The sequence below is a fragment of the Miscanthus floridulus genome, chromosome 17 (genome assembly GCF_019320115.1).
Source record: "Miscanthus floridulus cultivar M001 chromosome 17, ASM1932011v1, whole genome shotgun sequence".
Lineage (NCBI taxonomy): Eukaryota > Viridiplantae > Streptophyta > Magnoliopsida > Poales > Poaceae > Miscanthus > Miscanthus floridulus.
The window spans coordinates 97,675,667-97,702,859 of NC_089596.1; the positions used below are offsets into that span (position 1 = coordinate 97,675,667).

Sequence of the window (27,193 nt, forward strand, 5' to 3'; positions counted from 1 at the left end):
AGCAGCCGAAGAAGAAGAAGGAGGTGCGAGATGGCAAGGAGGTGGAGGTGACCTACCAGTACGGTAGTTGCACTTTCATGTCTAAGAGGAACCAAGGCGTGGACCGCCTGTAGATCTCTTTTTGCTAGAAGGGCAAGTGGGACCACGGCTGGCTCGAGCAATGGTTCTACGTGAAGACCTACGGGGTTCGCAGCACAACTGAGGATGGCGAGGAGATCTCGGAGTATCCATTGACTTCTTGGATGGAGGAGATGGCGCCACACACGCGCGTGGATCCACCGGAGGAGGTGTCTCCGACGAGGGAGGCTTGTGATCAGGCTTTTGTGGCCGCATGCTGCTACTCTGGTGGCCACGATCTGGTGGAGGAGATCATGGCCTCCAACTACTGGCCCTTGGGCAAAAACAACCTAGCCTTTCAGTTGGAACAGGTCAAGGTTCCCATTTTTAGGCCAGAGGCCAGGATTCCGTTCCCCCGCTTTGGTCGGTCTTTGGGGGAGGAGGTGACAGAGGACAGTTTCGTCTCCAAAGTTGAGGAGGCCGCCATAGGGTTGGTTGGCAAGATTTCCGAGCATGAGTACACGTCTCGGATGGCCATGGCAGGCACCATGCCGCGGCTCAATCGAGTTTTTGAGGAGGTCGGGATCGTCTATCGGGAGCGCGAGGTTCCTGCTGAGGTCCTGGCCTCGATTGAGAAGAAGAAGAAGAAGAAGGCCTATGCAAAGAATGTCACGGCGAAGGTCAAGTCTAAGAAGAGGAAGGGCGCCGCCGGCTCTCAGGCACCTGCAAAAAAGAAGATGAAGAGTGGAGCTCCATTGATCGTGCTGGCCTTGTCTTCTACTGGCAGTGCGGGCGCTGCCTCCGCCGGCAGCGAAGATGTTGAGAGCTCCTCCGCTCCGTCAGCGGACGCTCGAGTTGCGAGTGGAGGGGATCGCGGCTCTCCCATAGCTCTGGTGTGCCCGACGAGCGGAGCTGTGAGCGGTGCCGGGCGTCTAGAGACAGGCGTTGCCTCAGCACGCTCCTCGCATGGTGCTACGAGCGTCGGCGAACAACCGGAAGATAGCGCCGTCGAGCCTATGCCTGACGTTCTTGGCGGGCTGTGCTCAAGCTCTAAAGAGGACACGGAGGCCATCCCGTGGCATGCTCCTTCGTCCCCTGCAACTGTCATGCCTTCGCCCATGCCTGCGGCCAACGTCGGGCGGCTGGGGGCCGCTCTTGCTGAGGAGGCTCCGGTGGCTCGGCCTTCTTCGAGTCCTCTGCCCGTCGGGCCGCTGGCTGAGGAAGTCCGACCCTTTGGGCCTTCGCCACACGATACGGCAGAGACTTCTGCTCAGAGGGCGTGGCAAGCTGCCCTGCCTAGGCTTTTTATGAGTAAGTTTGTTTGGTGCACATCCTTGTGTTTACTGTCTACGCCCAGTTCATTCCTTTGCGTATTGCGCTAAGTGTCAATACTGTGCATCTGCTGCTTTGCAGGTGATGTCATGGCTGGACTTCTCACCCCGGAGGAGCGAGCAGCCGCTGCGGGCGCTAGGTTCGGTCCGGGGCAACTGGGGCTGACGGCGCCGGGTCCAAGTAAGTAAAAATGTTTTTATTTTGATCATCACCTGGCCTGCATGTGATCTGCCCTCTGACCTAAGCTGTTGTTGTTGTTTTTTTATGTAGGCTCCTCCGACACTTCTATCTCAGGTTGGGAGGAGTGTTATCTTGCCGTTCTTGGAGACGTCGGAGGTGGTCTTTGGCTGTTGGTGCGTTTAACGTGAGATTTACTTTTCTCACCTCATTGTTTCGTGTTTGTTTGTTCTTCTTTGAACAGATCGCTTCAAACAGCGTCTGAGGGATATGGATTTCTTCCAACTTCTTCATGTTCACCTGGAACACCAGAGCCTGGTGCGTCTCCGGTGGTTTTGCCTCTTTCCTTCTTTTATTATTTTTTGTGTATGCTTGCTTCTAGACTTGTTCTTGATTCTGTCACTGATCGCTTTGTGTTTTTTTTCTGGTCGTAGGGGTATCACATGGGTGTCGTTATGGAAGAGCACTGTACCCATGAGGTCTCCGACCGTGACGCCACGATCGAAGCGCTCAAGGTGGAGATTGAGCGCCTGGAAGGCGAAAAAGGGAGTCTGTCGGACTCCCTTACGGCTCTCCGCCTATCTCTGACGGAGAAGGAGCGAGAAAAGGATGGCTTGAGGGCCGATCTCGCCAAGGCCCGGGAGGCGGAGGTTTTGTCTGTCGAGCAGGCCCATAGGGCGAATGAGCTGGCCGAGGGTCTCCGGCAAGAGCTTGCCTCCGAGAAGGAATCCGCAGCAGCGGTGAGGGAGCAACTTTCTCTAACGACGAGGCGTTTGGACTCGGTCAAAGGAGTCCTTGCTGCAACCGTTGGTCACTACCAGGCCACCATCGCCGAGCTTGGAGGCGAAACCTCTGCTCCTCCGGAGGAAGACAGCGTGTATGCCCTCGCCTCCTGGCTAAAACGTCACCTTGCGAAGCTCCCCGGTCTGATCAACGGTTGCACAGACTACGGGGCGCTAGCTGGAGTGATGAACTATGCTAAACTTTTGGCACGCGGCAGGTGTACGCATATGGAAGGTATTCCGGAGGGGGCGCTGCCTGGTCCGGAGGAGCTCGGTGAGACCTCTCTTGGTTTGTGAAAAACCTTGAGAAATTTCATCGGGTACTTTTGGGCTCCGTTTGGGAGATTTGCTGCCCAGAAACTGGCGGAGGACAAGAGGGCGAAGGTATTTATAGTCCTTATAGCCGTTTTTTTATGCTACGGAGGCTTTCGTTGCTTTTGCCCCTGACATTCTAGCCTATGTTGTAGGATGCGCAGAAGGGTCTTGCGGGCAGGCCTCCGTCGGTTCCGCGCTCGGCGACTGCAGTCGGTGCCTCCGCCGCTGGTGGCGCTCCAGCGGGATCTATGATCGGCGGTGGCGGTGGTCGGAGGCCGCAGGTGCCGTGCCCGCCCATAGCTGGTGCAAGCTCCGCTCCAGAGACTTCCGCTGTGGCTGATGCGCCGGAGGTCTAGGCTCTTTGTAGCATTTAGTTGTTCTAGTGTGTATCTTGCAGTCCAGCTGGACTTTTGTGAATAAAGTTTATTTTGTTCTAAATGGTTTTGTGGAAAATTCTAACCTTGCGCAGGTTCCGAATCGGGAGCCTGCGCAAGATGTTGCTCCTTTGAGTCTCTACAACGACGGTATTTACGTGAGCGGAGAGCTTTGGGAGTATTGGCGTTCGGCCTTTCCCCGCAGCGTTGCACGTGACGTATTTGAGTCAATTAGGTTTGACATAGACGACGAGCGCGCTGGGTTTACTCGCGCGCTAGCTTGGCGCGGACCTCCGCCACAATAGTTAGGATTTTATTTCCAAGTTGGTGTCCTGTAAGAATGTTTCTCGACGCTCTATGGAATACAAGACAGGTTCACTTTCTTGATTGTTTGTGCGGTGGCTTGAGCCCGTCGTGGTAGTTTACATATCTCGTCTAGTCTCGAGCTTGCGCACCGTTGTCCTTTGCTTGGGCGATCGAGCGCGATACAGAGGTGGTGGCTAGGACCTTCGCCCCATTTTTTCTCATTCTCTATGCTTGCTTGATGGCCGGGGTAGAAGTCTCCGCGGTTTTTCGACCGGCGGAGGCGTACTTGAAGTCCGCCTGGCGAGGCTTGCCGAATCGGTGTTTGATCCGACTGGAGGTTTGGCGCAGCTTGTGCAGACGGCAGAGACTCTTGATATTTCTTCAGCTGGGTGTTTTAGCTGTCTGGAGACATGGGTCTCCGACGCCGCACACCCGTGGGACATGGTTGATCTTTAGAGATGGCAGGTTAGGTCTCCGGCGTCAGGGGGATGTTACGAGTTTTCGTGCGATATCCCCCTGCTCCCGTAGGCCTTTGCTGTTCATCACCGTGCCGTAGGCCCTCTCTCTTTTCCCACCGTCTCCGACTATCTACTGTTGCCTTCGATTTTACGAGTTTTCGTACAATATCTACGGCCGACTTGGGTATCTAAGGAGACCCCTGCCTCCATGGCTATCGCTATGGCTTTTGCCTGTGCTATGCCTTGCTCCCCCCTTGGGCCCTTGCGCCTTATGCCGACTGAGTTTCTTAAGGGCATGGGGGGAATCCGTTTTTATAGTGGGGTGGTGGCTTTCGAGTGTTAACATTTTTGTACGTTGTTAGTTGGAACGTATCTTGGCTTTAATGGCATGTATCTTCCCTGAATTATTTGTTCCCCTTGGGATCTTTTTGAAGTAAAGAGGTCTGGCGCCGCATTGGTGGCGGTGTTTTGTCAGGCACTTATCGTTTATCCTGTTTTGGATGGCGGAGACCTTTTTCTGGTTCTGGCGTCACAAATTTGTTGCCTCTGATGCAAGGGTTTTTTTTAAGGTCGGAGGCTTGTTTAGCCGAGGTTGTTTTTTTTCTTTACGCCTGAACTTGTTGAGGTCTTATTCGAGGGTCGGAGGCCTGTTTGGCCAAAAGTTTTGGCCTTGATGCCTAGCTTTGGTCAGGTCTTTGTCAATGGTCGGAGGCCTCTTTGGCCAAAAGAAAATTTTGCCTTGATGCCTGACTTTGGTCAGGTCTTTGTCAAGGGTCGGAGGCCTCTTTGGCCAAAAGAAAATTTTGCCTTGATGCCTGACTTTGGTCAGTTCTTTGTCAAGGTCGAAGGCCTGTTTGGCCAAAAGAAAATTTTGCCTTGATGCCTGACTTTGGTCAGGTCTTTGTCAAGGTCGAAGGCCTGTTTGGCCATAAGAAAATTTTGCCTTGATGCCTGACTTTGGTCAGGTCTTTGTCAAGGTCGAAGGCCTGTTTGGCCATAAAGGTCGTTTCAAATTGCCCTTGCCTGTGGCTGGCGCTTTGAAAGGACCTTTAGTTTTTGTTTACCGAATATTGCGGCGCCAGAGCTGGCCGCTTTCGGTTTTGGGTTTTTGGGGCATTCTTTTGGGTAATTACCTCTTTATACTTTTTAGAGGATTTTTACATTGAGCCTGCCTCGTTAAAAACCTCACCTCCGCTTGGAGTTCCCCTGTGAGGAAAAGAGTGCAGGCTCTTTTACATTTTGTTTTGATTGAAGTAAAAAAACTAAGGTAAATGCATGGAGGGGCCTCCGCTTATATTTTGCGGAGGTTGCCCTTTGGTACATTGCCTAGATGTAGTATCTACAAAGGCTGTCAATATTCCATGTGTGGGTTGTCGTGACGCCTTCGCTGTCAGTCAAGTGGAAAGAGCCAGGTCGGCCTACTGCCTTTGCTGTGTATGGGCCTTCCCATTTCGGTTGCAACTTGCCGACAAGTTGTGCGTTGGGTTTTCTTCTGAGCACAAGGTCTCCGTGTTTTATGTCTTTCCTTACCACCTGGGAGTCTCTCCAGTTTTTGGTTTGGGACTGATATTTTGCAATGTTTTCGACTGCTTCCAGTCTTATTGCTTCTATTGTTTCTTTTGCATATTCTTCATCTTGCAACATCAGCTGACTCGTTGTGCGGAGGCTTTCATGCTTTATTTCTTCTAGCATCATGGCCTCTTCTCCATAAAGCAGTTTGAATGGTGTGAATCCTGTTGTTCTTGAGACGGATGTATTGTGTGACCAAATAACTCTGGGTAATTCATCTATCCATTTTCCTTTGTGAAGGCCCAGCAATGTTTTTGATATTGCTGAAAACACTATTCTGTTTGCTCTTTCCATAGCACCATTGGACTCTGGGTGGTACACCGAGGCGAAGGCTAGTTTTGTCCCTATGCTTTTGCAGAATTGTTTGAAGTTCTCTGAATCGAATTATTTTCCGTTGTCTACTGTCAGGATCCTCGGTACACCGAATCTGCAAATGATGTTTTGCCAGAAGAATTTTCTGATAGTTTCTGAGGTTATCTTCGCCAGCGCCTTTGCCTCTATCTATCTTGTGAAATATTCCACTGCTACTACTGTGAATCTGTTTCCTCCTTGGGATGGCGGTAATGGGTCGACCAGGTCCATCCCCCATCTTTGCAGCGGCCATGTCGGAGGTATAAGCTGGGTCTCCAATGATGGTTTTGACTGTCCTGGAGAGAATGTTTGGCATGCTTTGCATGTTCTGACTGTCTGCTCTGCGTCTTGTATGTGTGTTGGCTAATAAAAGCCTTGCCTTATTGCCTTTGATGATAAAGCTCTGGAGCCAATGTGCGACCCACAAATTCCTGAGTGTATTTCTTGAAGTAACTCTATGCCTTCGCTCTGCGATATGCATTTGAGGAGAGGCTGGACTACTCCTTTCTTGTACAGTACACCATTTATGATTGTGTAATTTCTTGCCCTGGTCTGTATTCTTGCTGCTTTTGCTTCATCTTCTTCGGTGGTTTTGCCTTCTAGGAATTCTGTTATCACCTTTCTTCAATCTTCATTTTGCAGGTGTAGTATGGGTTTTAGTGCCTTAGATGTCTCCGCAGTTGCCGGAGACTTCAAGATCTGGTAAAAAGTGTTTGGTGGCAGTGGCAGGTTGTTTGCCGTAGCCTTTGCCAATTCATCTGCCTCTGCATTTTCTGATCTTGGGATGTGCTTCAGGGTGAAACCCTCGAATCTCCGCTCCAAATTTCTGACAACTGATAGGTATTTGATTAGTTCTGGCTCTCTTGCTGTGTATTCTTTCTCTACTTGGCTAGTGACCACTTGAGAATATGTTTTGATTGTCAATGTTTTTACCCCTAGGGCCTTTGCTTTGCTCAGCGCTAAGATCAGGCCTTCATATTCTGCTATGTTGTTTGTTGATCTGAACTCTACCCTTGCTGCGTATTTCAGTCCGACGCCGGAGGGTGCCATTAGGACGGCGGAGGCTCCTGCTCCGGCTTGGCCCCAGGCTCCATCCGTGAATGCTATCCAACCTTGAGTTGTTGGTTGTACCTTGGGCTCTGTTGGAGGTGTCCAATCTGCTACAAAATCAGCTAATGCCTATGATTTGATTGCTGTTCTAGGGACATATGAGATACCAAACTATGATAGCTCTGTAGCCCATTTGTCTATTCTGCCGGAGGCTTCTTTGTTTTTGAGCAGGTCTTGTAGTGGCAACGACGTTGGGACTGAGATTTCGTGGGCTTGGAAGTAATGCTTTAGTTTTCTCGATGCCATCAGCACTGCGTAGGCAACTTTTTCTACTTCTATATAGTTTAGCTTGGCTCCGGACAGTGCTTCTGAGATGAAATAAACTAGTTTTTGAGTTTTGCCTGATTCTTTTTCCAGCTCGTGGACTAAGACTGCGCTGACTGCATGGTCGGAGGCCGCTACATACAGCAATAGGTGGCTGTCCGATTCTGGGACAGAGACCATCAGTGAGTTTGCCAGATACTCTTTCAAGTTGTGAAATGCCTCCGACTGCTTGGACCCCCATTCGAAGTTGTCTCCGCCCCTCAGGGCTTGGAAAAAGGGTAAGCTGCGTTCTACTGATTTTGAGATGAATCTGTTGAGCGCTGCTATTCTTCCCGTCAGTTTTTGTACTTCTTTCTTGTTTTTGGGCTCTGCCATTGCCATTATTGCTCTGGTTTTGTCCGGGTTCGCTTTGATGCCTTCGCTGCTTATGATATAACCGAGCATCTTCCCTTTTGTGACTCCAAATATACATTTCTCTGGGTTGAGGCGGAGGCCAGCTGTCCTGAGGTTGGCGAAGGTTTCCTGTAAGTCGGAGACATGATCATCCTTGTTCTTGCTCATGACCACTATGTCGTCGACATAGGCTATGATGTTTCTATCTAGCTGTGATCCCAAGACCTCCTTTGTCATTCTGGCAAAGGTTGCTCCGGCATTCTTGAGTCCCTCAGGCATTCTGGTGTAGCAGTATGTCCCGAATGGGGTGGTGAAACTTGTCTTGTCTTCGTCTTTTTTTTCATCCAAATTTGGTGATACCCAGAGAAACAGTCGAGGAGAGAGAACCTCTGGCATCTAGCTGCCTTGTCGACGGAGGCATCTATTCTTGGCAATGAGAAAGGGTCTTTCTTGCAAGCTTTATTCAGATCTGTGAAATCTATGCACATTCTCATTTTGCCGTTTTTCTTTGGTACCAAGACTACGTTTGCAAGCCATTCTGAATACTTGACTTCCCTGATCACTTTTGCATCTAGCAGTCTTTGCACCTCCGCCTTTGCTGCCAGGATTCTATCCTCTGACATTTTTCTCTATTTCTGCTTTCTTGGTCTCATGTTTTCATTGATATCTAGTTCGTGCTGTATGATGTCCCTGCTGACTCCCTGTAGGTCGGAGGCTGACCAGGCGAAGATGTCCTTGTTTTTTACTAGGGTTACCATGAGCTCTTCCTCTTCTGTCTTGCTCAATTTTGAGCTGATTGTTACTTTTCTGTCTGGTAACTCTTTTTGTAGAGGGATTAGCTTTGTCTCTTCTTGACCTGCCATATCTGTTTCTCCTTTGGGCATGTCCGGAGGCTCTAGTTCTTTGTTCACCGACTCGACTGCATTGATGTTTCTTTGGGCTCTGTAGATAGCTTTCTCTATGTTCCTTGCTTCTTTTTGGCTACCTCGAACTGTGATAATACCATGGAGTGCTGGTATTTTCATGCACAGGTAGGCCATATGCAGGGCTGCGTTGAATTTGGTTGTGAATCCTCTGCCCAAGATTGCATTGTATGGGTAATACAGATCAACGACGTCGAAGGTTATGTAATCGGTTCTGGCATTCGCTTGGGTTCCGAACGACACTGGGAGCGAGATTTTTCCTAATGCTTGTATCTGCTTGCCTCTGAATCCTATTAAAGGGGATTCGGAGGGCTGAAGTTGATTTCTGCTGAGCTTCATTTGGTCGAAGGTATTTGCGAAGATGGTATCTGTTGAACTGCCAGTGTCGATCAGTATTCTGCTTATCTCCCATGCTGCTATGTTGGTCTTGATCACCATTGCGTCTGCGTGAGGGTAGCTCTCTAGCTGGAGATCTTCTTCTGTGAAGGTGATTGGGACTCTGGACCAATCTGAGTGTTTCGCCGGGCCTTGAACTGCTACATTGTTTACCAGGCGGAGGTGATCCTTTTTCTGCTTTTTAGTTTGAAACTCCATTGATGATCCTCCAGCGATTGGCAATATCATGCCTATTGTTGGCAGTGCTCCATGAGGGTTGACTTGGTTTTCTAGGTTTGGCTCATTTTTTGGCGTTGGGGGTGGGTTGTGAGGTGGTGGCGGAGGTAATTGCTGCATGTGGTGCTGTGGCGGCGGAGGCTCGAACCTTGTTCGGTTTTGTTCTGGTGGGTTTGTTTCGAGGTAGGTTATATGGGGAGATTTTGGGTTTATGTAGGTCAGGCTTGCCTCCGACCTGTAGTTACCCAGCGGAGGCTGCTGCGAAGGTGATGGCCGCCATGCTGGTAGGAAGTTTGGGTAATAGGCAGAGGCCAGTGTGGAGGGATGTATTTGGGTTGCGTTTAGCGCTGGGTACATTGGGCAGTACTGCTGGTGGCCAGTTGTGTAGGTGGTGTTGACCTCTCTTGCGCTCTGATGTGTCGGAGGTTGGGCAGTCTGCTTGTTCTTTATTCTTTCCTGTGTTTCTTTTGTCTCCAGACAATCTTTGGTGCTGTGCCCTGCATTTTCGCCGTGAAAAATGCAATATGGCCTGCGTTGTTTCTGGCTTTGGTTTCTGTTCTAGTTTTTGCCATGGTAACCTTGCCGACCTTGGTTCCTTGTCTGGGTCTTCGGCCGTGTTGGCGCTGCCTATTGCCCTTGCTCGGGGTGAGGTTGACCCTTGATGCTGAGCACTTGCCCTTGGCCTGGCTTCTGATTTGATACATTCTGGTTGGTATATGTTTTCTGGGAATTTTTGCTGCTGTTTTGTTGTCTGTTTTGACCTTGCTCCTCTAGCCTTTTGCGGAGGTCGTTGTTTGATCTGCAGTACTTCTCGAACTCGTTATACAACTGCCATATGGAAGTTGGTTTCTCTCTTGCTAGGTGTGCTACGAATGGCCTGATTCGGAGGCCTTTGATCGCTGCTTCGATTGCGATCTCGTCTGGGACGTCTGGTGCCTTCGCCTTTAGTTGCACGAATTTCTGGAAGTAGTCGTGTAGTGTCTCTCCCTGCATTTGCTTGCACTGGAACAGATCTGTGGAAGTCAGCGACTATGCTGTTAGCCCCTTGAAGTTTGCCAATATCTTGTCCCGGAGGTTCTCCCAAGAGTAGACTATACTTGGTTTGAGCATAGAATACCAAGCCAGCGCGTCGCCTTCGGCTGCAATGACAAATGACTTTGCCAAGACGGCGTCGTCTCCGCCGGTGGAGGCTACTGCTGCCTCGTAACTCATAATGAACTGATGGGGGTCAGTCTTTCCGTTGAACTTTGGTAGTGTGATTGGGCTATTGGCCATGGCGTCTGTTGTATGCCTTCAGATAGTGGGGACTTGAGATCGATAGGCCTCCGCATCACCTGAGATGGCATCGTCGGCTGGCTGATCACTAGCGTAGGACCTTGAAGCATGGTTGCGGTTGGTGTTGCTGCGGAGGCTGGGATTGCGGAGGTTGTTGCCGGTACTGCGTGCTGCATACTTAGCATCTCAGCATGTAGGACTGCCAACTGCTGCCTTATTTCTGCTGCTTGTGATGACGCTTGAATAGCTTGCTGATTAGCTGTGAATGCTGCTGCCATTCTGTCCCTCTCTTGTTGCGCTCTTTGCAACTGTGCTTGCAGCTGTTGTAGTTCTTGCTCGGGTGTTGTGGCTGAGTTTGGTTGGGCCTCCGGATCTTGGATCTCTGGATCTTGGGGTTCCGTTGGTTGGCCCTGGGCATCTGCTCTGGTGTCATCCTCCGCTGGCGAGGTTGCATAGGCGCTACGAATGTTGCGCCTAGGCCTTCCTCGCTGACCCGTGGTCACTGCTGCTCTGGTGGTGGTCTTTCTTTTCCCTGTCATCGTTGGTTTGCCTTGGCCAAACCACGGTGGGCGCCAATGTTGAAACTGCGGTTCCAACAACGTGGGAGAGACCAAGGCCTCCTTCTGTCGGACGTCGCCCTTGGGCGGAGGCTCGGGAAGGAACGATAGGGGGGAGAGTGATGAGTAGGGGAATGGCACGGAAAGCTATGGTTTCATTAATTCATCCACCAACCGCCCTGCACTGTTACAAGTGTCCCCCTATTTATAGGACTCAACTACTACATAACAGAATTTATTACAATACCCCTCAACTGCTACAGTACATTCCTGGAATATTCCGCCGCTAGCCTCTTGTTCGCAGGGCAAACCTGCCATACCGTCTTCAAGTGATGGGCTTCCATGAGCAGCCGACCCACCATACCTCGGTCTTCGGCCCGAAGGCCTGGGTCCCCGGCGCTGGCCTTCGTCTCCAGGGGTGCGCCGCTGCCTCGGCGGGTCTCCGCCGGACGGTCGGAGACATTACCCGCGGGTCTCCACCCGGCCGCGCGGGGGCCATGGTTCTCGCCGCTGGCCCTCCACCTTCAGGGGCGCGCCATCGCCCTGGAGAGTCTCCGCCGGTCCGCGCGGAGACACCATCTGTAGGTCTCCGCCCGGCCGCGCAGGGGCCATGCTGGCGCATTTACGCGGACCGCGAGCGCCTGCGCTTGAGTACCTGCACGCACTTAGGCAAGATCGTTCGTCTGATTAGTTTAGAGATAAGACGGCCTCCGCCCGTATTACCGGAGACGCCCACCAGAGCGGCGTGCCTGGCCTTGGCGCAGTCCACGATGAGAAGGAGATTTAGTACCCTTCGAGCATAGCCGGGAAAGTTCCTTTAGTCAGCGCCGGGTCTCCACCCTAAAACGGTCGAAGACGCCTTGGCGACACCTTGTTGTCGGGGGCCTTCGCCACCCGCCAAAGCCATGTTACAACAGAAGGCACAGCAGAAAGCGGAAAAAACGGACGGCCACATTTGAGGAGTTTTTTTATAGTGTTTTTTTAGAGCGCGTGTGACCGACACCTGTGGCGTATTATTATCGATATTTTATGCTCGAGCACCGGCCTCTTCTTGTTCCATCGCAAACTAAACTGTCGGCAAGCTGATGTCAAAAAAAAAAATCGGCAAGCAAGCAAGTTGTAGATAGATACGTGTCATACCAAAAAACTCTCTCTCTCTCTCCCTCTCCCTCTGTGTCTTTTGTGCTGCCGCCTGTGGTGCTACAGAGTAAACAACTTTGTTCGAGGAAGAAAAAAAAGAGTGAACAACTTGGGGCTTGTGATGAGGTCACGTTCGACGCGTACAATATTGATTAAGTAAAAATGGATAAAAAGACGCGCGTGCATGCGTCCGAACGCAAATCCAGTGGGCTTGCTGGAACTGGCCCTGTCAATGCACACGCGAAATAGGAATGCGCTGGCGTCAGCCACGCGCGGAGCTAGTACGATGCCCTTAACCACCCGCATCTATCGCAGATGACCACGATTAAACTAGTTAATCTCCGTATCCGATCGACATCGATCACTCACGTACACGCATGCCACTTTACGGAAAGCTGATATACGCCGCGCGCGCCCGCTATCCAGCACCTGCTGATGGCCCACCCGGCCGCTTTACTAATATTGCGAAGAGCTAGTAGCTCACATAAAAATGTTCTCTTTCTTTTCCATCTCTAATCTACCCACTACCCTCTAAATTTCAAGACGTTTTAATCTTTTAGATATATAGTTTTTCTATGTATTTAAATATATAGATACATAGCAATAAAAACAACATATAAAAAACAAGACGTGTTATAATTTGAAAAGGAAGAAGTAGTATTAAATGGCGGAGGGTTTTCTCTTCTTTCATTGCTTATAGTTAACCGTCCAACGAGATCCAAAAGATCTAATCTCTTATGTTCTATATATATTCCACACCGAAACACAGGTCTAAAATCCGGCCGCTGGTTGTAGGCGTCTCACGTGAGCTATAGGGTACCGTTGTGTATGGTTGTGACTACCCCCACCACACACACACCTGCCAATCCACACACAGGTCGAGCTTTTTACATGTCTGTATAAGTTAGAGTAACATATACAAACATGATGCATAATCTGATTCTAAAATAAATAAAGTACGGACCGTCTAAATGGTCTACCACTCTCTCGTCTGCATGTACTAGCTAGAGTATAGTATTCGTGCATGATACAGAATCCGATATACAAATGAATTGGAAACCACGACGCGGTCATTAAATCTTTTAGCCTATATATATAAGTTGTACATCGTTTGATTCTCGGACGAATTGAAAAGCATGATATGATCGCAGGATAAATCTTCAAAGCCATAAAGGTATTAGGGCAGTCCTAATGGTGTATTGACGATGGTTTCTATCCTCATTAAACGACTTGCCACGTAGGTAAAATGTTGACATGGCAACGTAATTAATGAAGAAAGAGAACAAAAATCCTAGAAATAGTTTCCTCATGAAGAAATCAGGTCTTCTCTTGACCCTATGCACCAAAAAACCATGAAATCGTCATTGGGGAGAAACTACCAGTTTCCAAGGGGCTCGTGCCACACTTCCATTAGAGGAAGAAGATAGAGTTGGGAGAGAGAAAGAGAAAATAATTATTACACAAAGACACCTTCACTGTGAAAGGTAGTTTCTATAGATGATTTCTTGTGCTATGGAAACCGAATCAGTTTTTTACATTGGGACTGTCCTTAGATAACCACAAGAAGTTGAATGTCCTGTTGAAATACTAGTTTTCTTTTTAATAAAAAAGAAAAGCATACCACCAATTAAGTGGGTACAATTAATTAAAAACTGGTCGGAATAAATCGCCTTGTTGCAAATAGAGAAGATTTGGAGTCTCGATCGATGCATGGGGTTCATTCGTGGGCACAGCAGTGTGCAATAAGAGAGAGATGCATTGGCATGTATGGCAGCGGTGGCAGCTGGCAGGGGTGGAGCCGGTCGGGGATGGATAGAAATGGAGATGGAGATACACCGATGACCGATGGGCAGGGCACCCGAGCTAATAAGCAAAGGCTACGGCCACTGTTGCTGTTGGCGATACAGCTGCATGCCCCTGCCCGCCGCTGCCGCTGCCGCTGCCGCCGCTGCCGCTGTCCAGGGGGAGGGGGGATGCATCTGACGCGCACACAGAGGAGATGATAGCCGGCTGCTCTGGTCCACACTTCATGTGAACACCACGCCGCGGCCGCGCGCGCCTGCCTCCCCCTCCCCGTCCTCGGCCCCGGACCGGACCCCGCAGCTGTAGCGCCCCCGTGCCAGCCAGCCGCTGCATCCTCGGCGGCCTTCGCTTTCCCATCCGCCGCATGGCGAACGTGGCCCTCACGGCGCCGACGTGGCGCGGCGAGGGGATGGAGGCAGCTGGGCCTTTTGCTTGCCTCTCTGCTCTGTTCTTCTGGTTCGCGTCTCGGCGTCTCGCCAGGTGTGCCCGCGTACATGGACAATCATTGGCGTGTGGACCTGGGTCGTCACTCTCCACGCTCCACTTCATTGCAATAATCGCATACCCACACCACCTGTTCATCAGCAATAAATCGGATACCCACACACAACTGTTGACGCTTCATTGGCCGAGCTTATCTATCTGTCTGTTTTAAGCAGGTGGATCCAGCAACTCAGACATAACAGTATAATAACATACCCCCAGGTCCAAAATTAGTGAAGTTTCTTAGGACGACATCGCTCGTACCATCCAACAGGCATTCAGGGAGACGATCTCTCTCATATCTATGAGTTAGAGCAATACACGTCCATGCATTGAGCACTACCACATAAAACATTATCACCGTTGCCTCTATAACCCCTATCATCGCCCACTTTTGTCCTTGCTGGTGAAAGTCGACGATGATTCATTATAAGAACTGGCAGTGATAATCGAAAAAACAAAACAAAAAAACAGCAACCAAGTCCATCAAGTTCATCGAGCCCTACCATCGAAGCAACCGCTGCCTAGTCGAGGGCAACCGAGCCAAGGGCGATGCACACCTTTGCTGCCCCATCTGCTGTGCTTGGAACACTTGTGCCTCGTCACGTCTGGACCGCCTCTCATACCTAGTCCACGCTCGGCCGCCTCCATCGCTGCCTGTGCTCTGCGCATGGCCAGGACCATTGTCGCGTCTGTTCCTTAGTGCTCTCTCTCTCTCTGTGAGATGGAGACTGATGAGGAGATAGTAGGGACACTAAGGGAGTGAAGAGATAAAGGAGAGAATGAGATGTGGATAAAAAGAGGTGACACGAGCCCCACAATATTTGAGTTACTGTGAACATTTTCACCAATGGTTCGTATCACAAATCGACACTAAAAATTATTTTCACCAACAATTTCGGCAGCGATACATCACCACCAACAGTTTGAATAAAACTAACAGTAAACATACCGTTAGTGTGAAAACCATTTATGTAGCAATCAAGAAAGTATTGTTTTGGGTTGCGTGCAGCTAACCATTTTTCCCTAGATGTCCCCAAAGACACGTGGTTAGATATTTTAAGCTTGACTACAAATTACATCGTTATGAGTTTAGATATTTTTCAAATATATGAGTAGATTTATCTTTAGTTAGTTGTTTTGTGATAATATATGTTATAATAACAAAAAAAATATTAGTATACCAAAGTTGTAGTTAATTTGGGGATCATGCACATGTCGACATCCAATATGTGACTGGAGGGACTATTTTTCTTAAAAGAAAAGGCGGCGCAGAAAACATTAAACAGCAAAACTGTTGCAAAGATCGAAATTAAAGCCCATTGCACATAGTGGCTGAAACTCCGTGAGCTGTAAGATGTTGCAAGGCGTGTACCAAGTCGTCTGCTTCGACGACCATACAACCAATTTCCTCATTCTTAATTAATCAGCGATATGATCGATCGATAGCGGCACGTACAATCGGTCAACCGCATCATCAACAGCAATGTCAAACCTGACCAGATTAAATTCTGTGTTACCTGCTAGTGTATCTTCTTGTGTATGTATGTGTGTGTGTGTGTGTGTGTGTATCAGTCCAGCTAGCTTGCACGCTGAAACTTAATATCCTGAACCGGCCAACTTGCGGCTGAGCTGAGCTATCTGCTTTATTACTTGTCATTTGTCAACTAGCTCTGAATTATGTGAAGATGCATAGATCCACGCATATTTGTTGAAACAACACTTGGTATTATGCATGCTAAAATCCAATTCTGTGAGCCGACTTCTGTTCAAGCTAGCTAGCTAGCATCATGTGGGAGAATATAAAACATATATATTATATGTCCCATTGGATGGATCATTGACCATATTTAAGTAAGGTCAGTGAGCATGATCGTTACTAGAATACTAGTTAATATATTGATGCGTCTACTAATTTATTTGTAAACTAATTAACCATGTGTGTCTACATACATATCCATTTCACAAAAAAAGATAGATAGGCCGGCTTGCTTAGCTGGATGATAAAGAGGCCAAACTGGGACCATTTGTACGTCAAAAACAAAAGGCTAGACACCCAAAGCCATCTCTCTGATCTCTCTTTTTATGTTTTTTTTTTGACGGCAACTTCCTGATCTCTCTTCACTCCCCAATATTTCGTATGCACCGATTTTGACCTCTCCGCGTATCAAAGCCCGTACTTAGTCAGCTGCTTGCATTGCACTGAGGGATCACAGCAAACCGGCGGTGGTAGTGTCATACTCATCACTATCAGGTCATTGGCTTCAAACCTGCAGTGACCTTCATTTTTTAAAATTTTATATTCTTTATTATTACATTTAAATAGAGGTCATCGTCTAATATTTTACATTTGATATTATTAATACATATCTCACTCCTATCACATATCTCACTGCTTCGATAATGACTACATCATAATTAGAAAACCATACATAATAGGTAGAGATGAAGTCAATACAAATTGAATGGCATAATGTACAAACCAAGACATAATTACACATGATAGTCTCTTAAAATGAAGAGGCCCGCATCTACTAATCATTTTCAGAGGCAGTAGATTTTTTAGTGTCCCCGTAAATTGGTTGAACATCTCTGAAAACCATAGAGTATTTTTAGACACAAGGAGACTTCAGAGACCACCTTTGTAAATAAAAGGAGTTATCTTCTAAAATTGTTATTATAGCCCCCCCCCCCCCCCCCCCCCCCCCCCCCCCCCCACACACACACACACACACACACACACAAGTTTAGTTCACTTGTTTTATAATTGTTCTATACATAGGGTGCAAAATCTTGCTTCTTTGTTATTGACAGGAGTGGCGGGACTTTGTTGGACAGTTTGACTCATAAAGAATGATTTTGTGTTTTATAATGGTTATATAAAAACTTTTTTTTTAGATTCTATTCACGGAGACACACTGCCTTTAGTTTTGGCAGTTATGACAGCAAGAAATGGTTAATGTGTGCCAGCTTCTAGAGTCAAGAGTTGCGCAACTGTTTGCGTTACAATGATGGTTATTTAGGTTGCGTATTGATCAATAGTGTCAAGCACCTTTTTTTTTGTTTTGAACTCGAGTTGATTTCGTAATAATCATGATCTAATTCCTCTTCTACGAAGAAGTTTGAAGCCCAACAATTTTATATTAACTAAAAAAGAAGCAGTAATGGTTGGTACCATTAGAGCTGTAGAGTCTCATGGAAAAAAACAACAAAAGTAACGAGGGGCATTTCGGGTAATTGAGTCAAAGCCATGAATATGTGTACACAGTGAATATTTAGGTAAATCTTGGAGTCAAGAGCACTGTTGACGCAGCGATTGATGCATATCCATCCTCTAGAAAGTCCTGAAAATTCTACCACGCCGTCACGATCACCATTTACCATCACGAAGACCTGCGCCAGCAGTTGCAGGAGCATAATCGCCAAACATGACTAGTAGCTAGCAGCACTAATCTAGAGAGAGAGATATTCCAGGCTTTCTTTTACTTTTCCTCCCAAATGCTAGAGCAACATCAGAAGCCAAGCATGCATGTACACACAAAAAAATTGAAAAATCTCAGCTCTCTCAAAAAAGAAATATAATGAAAACAAAAAAGGCAAGGATAATTACACGAGTAATATCAGTGACAGTGAGACCATGTATGCATGGCCACTGGGGTGCACCATGCCACCATCACATCATTTTCACTTTGAGTTGACCCACACCAACACAAGCCCATGAGGTATACACATACACCCATGCATGAGTCCATGACACACATATTATACTAACTAATAATCAGTCCATCAAAAAATTATCATGTTCTACATAAAAAGCCATATATTGGTATTTAATAAAACACAACAAAAAAAGAACATATGCCCATGTATACTTTAGTATATATGGAGTGATGAGAAGTGTTGTTGTTGGTTTAGTGTTATGCCACACCTGGACCTTCCCCCACTATATATCACACGCACACACCCTTCACTTGTCCTCCCCCCACCATTTCCGCTCCTTGAACTGAATCTTCCCCAAAGCATCTCCCTTTCGCGTGGGTGTAGTAGTGATCGGATGGACAGCGTGAGCTGCCTGGTGGACGACGCGAGCAGCGGCGCGTCCACGGGGAAGAACCCGGCGCCGGCTCCGGCTGCGGCGACCGGCAAGCCGCTACAGCGCGTGGGCAGCGGCGCCAGCGCGGTGATGGACGCGGCGGAGCCGGGCGCGGAGGCAGACTCTGGCTCGGGCGGCGCGGGGCGCGCCGCCGGAGGCAGCGGCGGGGTCAACGGGAACGGGAAGCTGCCGTCGTCCAAGTACAAGGGCGTGGTGCCGCAGCCCAACGGGCGGTGGGGCGCGCAGATCTACGAGCGGCACCAGCGCGTGTGGCTCGGCACGTTCACGGGCGAGGCCGAGGCCGCGCGCGCCTACGACGTGGCCGCGCAGCGGTTCCGGGGCCGCGACGCCGTCACTAACTTCCGCCCGCTGGCTGAATCGCACCCGGACGCCGCCGTGGAGCTCCGGTTCCTCGCGTCCCGGTCCAAGACCGAGGTCGTCGACATGCTCCGCAAGCACACCTACGGCGAGGAGCTCGCGCAGAACCGGCGCGCCTTCGCCGCGGCGTCCCCGGCGGCCTCGCCGCCGCCGGCCAAGAACAACCCCGCCGCATCGTCGTCGCCCGCGGCGGCCTCCGCGGCGCGCGAGCACCTCTTCGACAAGACGGTGACGCCGAGCGACGTGGGGAAGCTGAACCGGCTGGTGATACCGAAGCAGCAAGCGGAGAAGCACTTCCCGCTGCAGCTCCCGGTCCCGGCCGCCGCGGCGGCGGTCAGCGGCGGCCAGTGCAAGGGCGTGCTCCTCAACTTCGAGGACGCCGACGGGAAGGTGTGGAGGTTCCGGTACTCGTACTGGAACAGCAGCCAGAGCTACGTGCTGACAAAGGGGTGGAGCCGCTTCGTCAAGGAGAAGAGGCTCCACGCCGGGGACGCCGTCGGGTTCTACCGCTCCGCCGGCAAGCAGCAGCTCTTCATCGACTGCAAGCTCCGGCCCAAGACGATGACCACGGCAGCACCACCCTTCGTCATCGCGACGACGACCACGGCCACACCGCCCCACGCCGCGGTGAAGGCGGTGAGGCTTTTCGGCGTGGACTTGCTCACGACGACACCGAGGCCAGCGGTCGTAGCGGCGCCGGAGCAGGAGGAGATGGTGGCCGTGGCGAACAAGAGAGCTAGGGACGCCATCGCCTCGTCTACTCCAGTACACATGGTTTTCAAGAAGCAATGCATAGACTTCGCGCTGACCTAGCTAGCTAACGTTTTTGCTCTCCATCCCACCTCTTGCTTGCTTCGCTCTCGGATGATGATAATATGCATGGTGGTGGTAGCTAGCTAGTAGCTTGGTGCTAGCTCTTGCATTTTTAAACCTTCATTCATCTGATCTCATCCTTGGATTGTTCATTTTGTTTAGTTTCTTCTTTATCTTTGTACTACCTGTCCTAATCTCTCGCATAACTCTATCTGCCGTAAATTAATTAGCTAAACAGCATGTGTTTTTTGTGGCAAGTGTATACTAGTTAATGAAGAAAAGAAGCCATGGATCGGAGATTATTACATGCATGCCATAAGAAGCAATGTTTGGAACTCATCTCTCTTCCTCTTCGAGAGATTGATTTGTTGTGAGAGAAGATTGATTTGTTGTAAGAGAAAAATATTGATTGTTTGCTCGAAAAAGTACTGCTTATAAGCGAGCGGATAGCGCGTATATGTGCTGCAAATTTGACTCCCTTGTTCTGGCGCTTTCATGTGGTTAAGATGTGATGGGTGTGTGCTGCACCTGCACCCCCAGATGCATTGCATGTATCACCTGAAGTGCAAAAAGGCTCCTGGAGTTATCTGATCCGGCCCAATCCCAGCGCGGAAAAGGAAAGGGAGAGGGAGGTGCCCCCCATAATTGCATGTATACATGCACCTGATGATATATCTCCACAGTGTGATGTGATACGATCGATCGACATATGTCCCGGAAAATATATAAAGTGGAATGAATGACATATACGTTATTTCACAGGGGAGACGATATGTATCTATAGCTAGCTAGGTAACCAGATAAAGGTCACCAATAATACCAACAGAGAAGAATCATATCTCAGGGAACGTACAAACAATAACAAGATGTTTTGATTGTAGTGTCACCAATATATACATGCTTTGCATGCGTAGTCATTTTCAGCAAGTTCAAAAGTTCATGGTGGCCTCTGCCTATATATATTCTCGACATATGTGTGCCCCTTTCTAATGGTCCTCTTCTTCAAGCTTTTGCATCACAACACATGCATGATCAGTGTGGGTGCGATGTAATGTTTGCGAATTTTCAGCTGGTCATCGCCGGACAGTGTTAATAAGGTGATGATGATCAGTGAGCTGAGATAGATGTCTTTCTTGTGAATCTTGCTATCCTGAGAGGCTGAGACTACACCACTGGCCGGCCGGAAAGCAACGGAAAGTACGTTTAGCTGTTTGGAGACTTTGATGATCGATAGGATTGAAAGAACATGGGGATCGGATGGAGAAAACGTACAGTGCGCGTGGCATCTAGGAACGAAGCACGCGGGTTTCTAGAGAATGCAGGTTGATAGCAATATGTAGTATATATAAGCAATGATATTATTATTTGTAGTTTTACTTTCTTCTTCCTGGTTTTAAAATTCTAGTTGAAAACAAAAAAATGGTTCGGTCATGCGTCTAATATATCTATCTTATCTTAGTTAATTTATATAGACAGATGCGAGGTAAATTCCAGTGGGAAGAGACACGATCGAGCAACGTTCAACGGTTTTAGACCGGCTTTGGATAGAGACGAGATAAATTCCACCGACTGCTGCGATCCTGATCGAAACAGATAAACTATGGCCGCCATCTGTGCATTGGATGCTCGACATGACGTGGTGCACACCGTGCACGCGCTTAATTTTACACGTCTAGATTATTCAACCAAAGATGGATGCTCCATTTATATTAGCTTGCTTTTTATCTTAATAGTTGCCCTTGGAAATCTCCCTTCCCGAGAGTTAAACAATCCATTAAACTTATAAAAAAATAGTATAAATATTTATATCTTTAAATATATTTGTGTTATAATTTTTTCCATCATTAATCTAGCAACACTTATTATATATTATAATGTTATTATTTTTCTATATATATTGGTAGCATATCGGGAAACGAGATTTTTTATTCTTCTTTTGGAACAAAGTGAGTATTACCCTTGTTAATAAGCAAGAAATAGTTCATGCATTCTGAGCAAATGTATACTACTCTCGCGAGTCACCAATAAGGTTCTCTTTGGATCGCGGGAATCTTTTCCACTTCATGCGTTTTTTATGTGAAAATAAACTGATTCCTGTAAAATTTCTGTGAAATTCATGCATTTCAAAAGGGCCCTAAGTGTATTCTTTCGAGATTCGTACACAGTCAACACAAGTTTAAACTTTGACATCATTATCTTTTTAGTTACTCTGATTGAACTTTTTACAAATGATATGGTTAGATTTGTCTTTAAAAGTATTATAATTCTACAAAATTTTCTATACATTTTATACTATTCCATTCGTCCATGAGTAAGAAGATGACCCCTGTAGTGTCCACGTATATTAAGATTTCTGAATATCCAGTCTAGAGCTTGGCAATCAAAAGTTGGCTCGGTTGCTTTAATGATGGGTATAAAGACTTTTCCATCCTTGCTTAATTTTCCTAAGAATCCCAAAAGTCTTTATATATATGTGGATAGAGGGAGCTACTATCAATGGTCAAAGTAATGGCTAGCAACTTGACACCAATTATCATATATGCAAACTACATAACGCAAATTCACAATGGCTCTAAGTAGAACTAAGGTCTCATTGTTGTGCAAGTAACTAACCACTAGATGCCTAAGCTAGCTAACAAGAAAATAAGCATAAGGCGCCATTTGGGTCTCATTCTCACAGTGCTATAATTCTCTAGATAATGATGTAAACTCTGGATTTTAGATTAAAGATATTGTGAGGATTCTTTGCATTGGATCTTATTCTCATAGTGATTATTGTCTTTGCATAGTGAAAATCTTTAAATAGCAGTGATTGGGTAGATAGCTGCATTCTAGAATTAGCAATTATAGAATCCAAGTGTTTGTTGGACCCCATTGCCGTTTTTCTATGGAGATTCGAACGGGACTTCATTCACTTACTTCCTCCATCTCGGAATATAAGTATTTTTGAATTTGTCCTAAGCCAAATTATTCTAAGTTTGGCCAATATTATAAAAAAATGAATAATAATATTTACAACAACAAATACCCATGATTAGATCTATTATAATTTAAAATTTTCATAGTTTACTATATGTTCTAGATATCAATACTCTTATGTAGAAATCAGGTCAAACTCAGAATAATTTGAGTTAATTGGGATAAACTCGGAAATCCTAATGTTTCACGATGGAAGGAGTATATATTTTAGTGTTGCAATTCCCTTGCACTGAAACATACTCCTAGAGTCCTCGCAGTCTTGTATTCCCAGTTTGAGACTACTGCCTATATCTGAATTCTAAATAGTAAGAATCAGGGAGTGAATTCTGAATAGTAAGAATCACTGCACCAAAAAATCAAAAGAGTTAATAATTAGGGAGTGGATCTCTACCAAATAGGACCTAACTTACTCGATCAATCTTGAATTGTAAGTATTTTTTAGTTTATCCCAAGCCAAATTATTCTAAGTTGGGTCGATTCTTTTTGGGGACAGATCAGGTCAGATTGGTTGGGTCGTGTGTAAGGTTGGACGAAAAACTCGAAGCTCGTTAGCTCGCTCGGCTCATGGCTGGCTCGACTCGGCTCGGCTCGGCTCGGCTCGTTATGATAACGAGCTGAGCCGAGCCAAGATTTTAGCTCGTTAGCTATAACGAGCCAATTCGAGCCAGCTCACGAGCTAAACGAGCCAAGCTTTCAGGAAAAAAAGTATCAAAACTTATATTAGTTTTTGTATTACTTCATGTTTTACACTTTACAATTGACTGGTAACTGGTCTAGACCTATAAATTGACTGGTAACCGGTATAGATGCATTTCTTTTATATTATCATTATCCTCAAACTTTAGATAAATACAAATATTATATTTTGTGTATTTTTTATACCTGGGCCGCGAGCTTAACGAGCCAACTCGAGCTATTAATGAGCCGAGCCGAGCTGGCTTTCTGACTCGTTAGGATAACAAGCCGAGCCGAGCTAGCTCGTTATCTTAACGAGCCGAGCCGAGCCAGCTCGTTATCCGGCCTTGGTCGTGTGTGGTCCATGATCAGGTCTATTCTCGCTCAGAGTTATTATCGGCAGTCTTGTACTCCCAGTTTGACACTACCGCCTATATCTGAATTCATAATAGTACGCAATCTTTGAGCTGCATGACTTGAGCCGTTTTTAATATACGCAGCCCACGCTAAGGGTCTATTTGGAATGCGGAAAAATTTCATGTTCTTATGTTTTTTCCTTTGAAGTAGAGCTCATTCCTTTGAAAAAATTTCTGTGTTGCAAGCAGAGACCCTGATGGCCTGATCCTTGCCATTTTGGCGATGCATCGGCAGCAAGTCGATCTCTCCTGCTGACGAAAAGCTGATCCAGAGAATTCGTTCCCACAGTTAGCAAGCAGGAAGCAGTATGTGTAGGCGTCAACTCATCATGGCCTCTCTGCAATCTGGCCTGGCCTGCCTGCCACCTAATCCTGATCCTGATCGACGACTGATGAGATGAGCCACAGCCACCCCGGCCGGACACTGTTTCCCGTTGGAATCCTTCTCGGCGGCTGATGAGTGAGTGAGATCGAGGGGTACTGTACAGCAAAATATTGCTAGCCAGCGACACTTTTTGCAGAGTACAGACATGGGTGGCCGGGTGGGCACACATAGAGTCACAGACAGCGGAGAGCGAGAGTCTCACGAGACTCACTCAACGAGTCAGAGACAGCACACCAGATCAGAGTCAGGAGAGACGGCCCGACTTCTGCCACCGTTGACAAAGCCAGGACCTTCCACCTACTCCTGTACTACCTCTATGCAGGCTGCACGCCGGCCGGCCAGTGACCACCTGCAGCCTGCAGCCTGCAGCTAAGCTCGCAACAGTCCCCGCGGCGGCTAGTCGGAGTCACAGCCACACACACACACACCTGCAAGGCGCGGTTGCACTCGTTGGTTGAGCGAGTGAAGTGAACCAGCAGCTAGCGCCAAGCCCATCTAGCCGGACGGAGTGGATGGAATGGAGACGACGACGCTGGACGCTGGCAGGCAGCAGGCTATTGATGACGAGTCAACCCGGCGTTGGCGACTTGGTGGTGCCTTGACGACGACCTGCTGCCTCTGCAACTCTGCATGCCCGCCTCCGCCTGCCTGACCCAGCGACTTTGCAAGTTTGCGTCGTTTTAGACTGTCTCGCACACCTAAATACGGCACCTATTCCAGCTTTTGGGTCTCCCAGGAAAGGGTCACGCACTCGTAAACTCGCTCTCTCCAACAGCGACCGCAGGAGTCTGCACTCGGCCGCCGCATCCTTCTCTCCCCTCCTCCGCCGCGCCGCAGCCGGAGCAGGCTGTTGGCATGGCCGCGCGGCTTGCTGGGAGGGCGGCAGCGGGGCTCTCCTTCTCGGTGGTAGCTGCGGCAGTCGGGGATGGGCTCGCGAGCGGCAAGGCCGCTGTGCACCGCCGCCGCCGGCTGCGGCGGACCGGGGCGGCCTCCCTGCCCCGGCTTCCGGATCCAGCGGTCCAAGGGCCGGATCCGTGTGGCGCTCGGGCGGGCCGCGCCTGGGCGGGCGCTGGGCGACACCCATGGCGGCGGCGGCGGCTCCGGCCCAGTTTGGCGCCGGATCTGCAAGGGGCTGCGCCCTAGGACGCGCGCTGAGGCGGCAGCCGTCGGCCAGGGGCGCCGGTTGCGGGGCTCTTCCTCTTCCTTGCGCTCGGCGGTAATGGCGGCATTCGGAGCAGCGGGCCGACGGGGCGCGCCCTCGCGCAAGCCGTGTGGGGCTCGGCAGGGCCGCCTGCTGTGGCTGCGGTGGCGCCGGCCAATGCCCGTGCAAGTGCCGGGCGGCGGCGGAGGGGCTCCTTCCTTCCTCCTCCGCTTCCTCCTTTCCTCCTCGACCTTGGCAGCGGCGGCGATTTGCATAGCGAGGAGAGAGGGATGTTTTTTTTTGCGTAACGTTTCAGCTGATAGCCAAAATGCGTCGTGGGTTTGGGTCCTCCGTTGGAGGGTGTTTTTGGTAGGCAAAGGCACTGTGAGTGACGCATTTTGGGTCTAGGTCTCCTTGCCGGGGACAGTCTTAGGTCGATTTCGTTTGGTTCGGCCTCGTCTTCTCTCGCCGTACGTACGCCTGGATTTCCTAGCTAAGCTCATTGGCCATAATATCCAATTGTCCATGACGAGAAAGCCGTGTGTGTTCTCCAGTGAGTTGTTAAACCTTGTCTGCATCTGCACTGCTTGCCGCCGTGTGTTAATGTCTCGTCGGGGGCTTGGAGTCAACGGTTACCGGGTCGGGGTCGTCACCGTTAAAATGTGAATCCTGGAGAAGAAAAAAGTTACTATCTCGATCAACAGGGAGATGTAAGGCACGGTGAAGTTTACGACCCTGATGACCCGGTCTTTGTCACACTTGACCGCATCAAGAAGCAACACTAGTTTTACTTACTACTAGCTTGTTAGGAGTAATCTGCAGTTTTATATAAGGATATCTCTACTCTAAATACTCATAGCCTATTAGCTTGTAGTTGAAGTTGGACCTATGTGCATGCAACAAGCCAACAGCAAGTTGGAGTAAAAATTTTGCTGTTGCTTGGGGAGCACGGGAAGACGCGGTAAAAATACACCATGTGCCACTTTGCCACCGACGCTGTCACTGGTAGTTTAAAAAATTTGATGGATAGGGCATAGGGGGAGGATGGATAACTACGTGTGTTTTGGGAGAACATGCCATGCGATCGGTGGGTGCTAGGCAAACGTCAACTTGATATAGATAGATATACAAGCCCATGCTTAGCGCATCAGAACCGAGCTTAGTCCAACAGCTAGTGCTCAGCTCAGACCCCATTTGTAGCACTAATCTTCAGAAAAAAAGAATGAGTATAATGACCCTCAACCTCAAGCTGATACAACAACAGATGACGGAATCCACATGTCTTCAGAAAAAGCAATAGTACCTCAAAAGCAACATGCATGGTTGCCAAGTCCAACGATGACTTTTCAGTTAACCATACACTTCAGTTTGCTGTTTACTGATAACCATGAGAGCATCAGCAGGATCTATAGCTGCATTGTGCCTGTCATCTTCAGAGAACTCTGTTGCCGCACTGCAGATATGTTCTGCTATCTACTCTGATCTAGGCATCTAGCCATGGTATGACACATGATAAGGAATAGCCACACAACTTGTCGTTACCACACCACTGTAGTACGTTCTTTTTTCTAACCTAATAATAAGAAAAAAAATTAAAAGGGTGGCCTAATCAGGTCGTCGGTTGAGACTTCAAAGTCGTAAACAAATCCAGTGGTACCTATCTACATTAACAGGCATCTTGGGTACTAATACTAAACGAAGGAAGGATGGACGGACGACCTAAGGATTTGCGAGTCAAAAAATAAGGACTTTTCAAATGTATGGGTAGCCATCTCCACACTATTCGTAGCTAGGCCATGGCCATCCAGTTGGCTGGATGGTTCGTCCAAACTCTAAGCCTCCCAAAAAGTTTACATCCTATCTCATCAAACATGTAGACATATTCATGGAGTATTAAATATAGACTAAAAAAATAATTAATTGTATAGATTGTGGCTACTTTACGAGACGAATCTTTTAAGCCTAATTAGTTCATGATTTGACAATGCGGTGCTACAGTGACACATGTGCTAATGATGGCTTAATTAGACTT

At 48.3% G+C, this 27,193-nt stretch overlaps 1 protein-coding gene across 1 annotated transcript; it reads left to right on the forward strand.

The window, feature by feature from the left end:
* The first annotated feature begins 18,190 nt into the window (after positions 1 to 18,190).
* Positions 18,191 to 19,990, forward strand: LOC136517235 (AP2/ERF and B3 domain-containing protein Os05g0549800-like). The gene has a single exon (XM_066510764.1). The coding sequence runs from the start codon at positions 18,201 to 18,203 to the stop codon at positions 19,563 to 19,565; it is 1,365 nt and encodes a 454-aa protein (XP_066366861.1). The 5' UTR covers positions 18,191 to 18,200; the 3' UTR covers positions 19,566 to 19,990.
* The last annotated feature ends 7,203 nt before the right edge of the window (positions 19,991 to 27,193 follow it).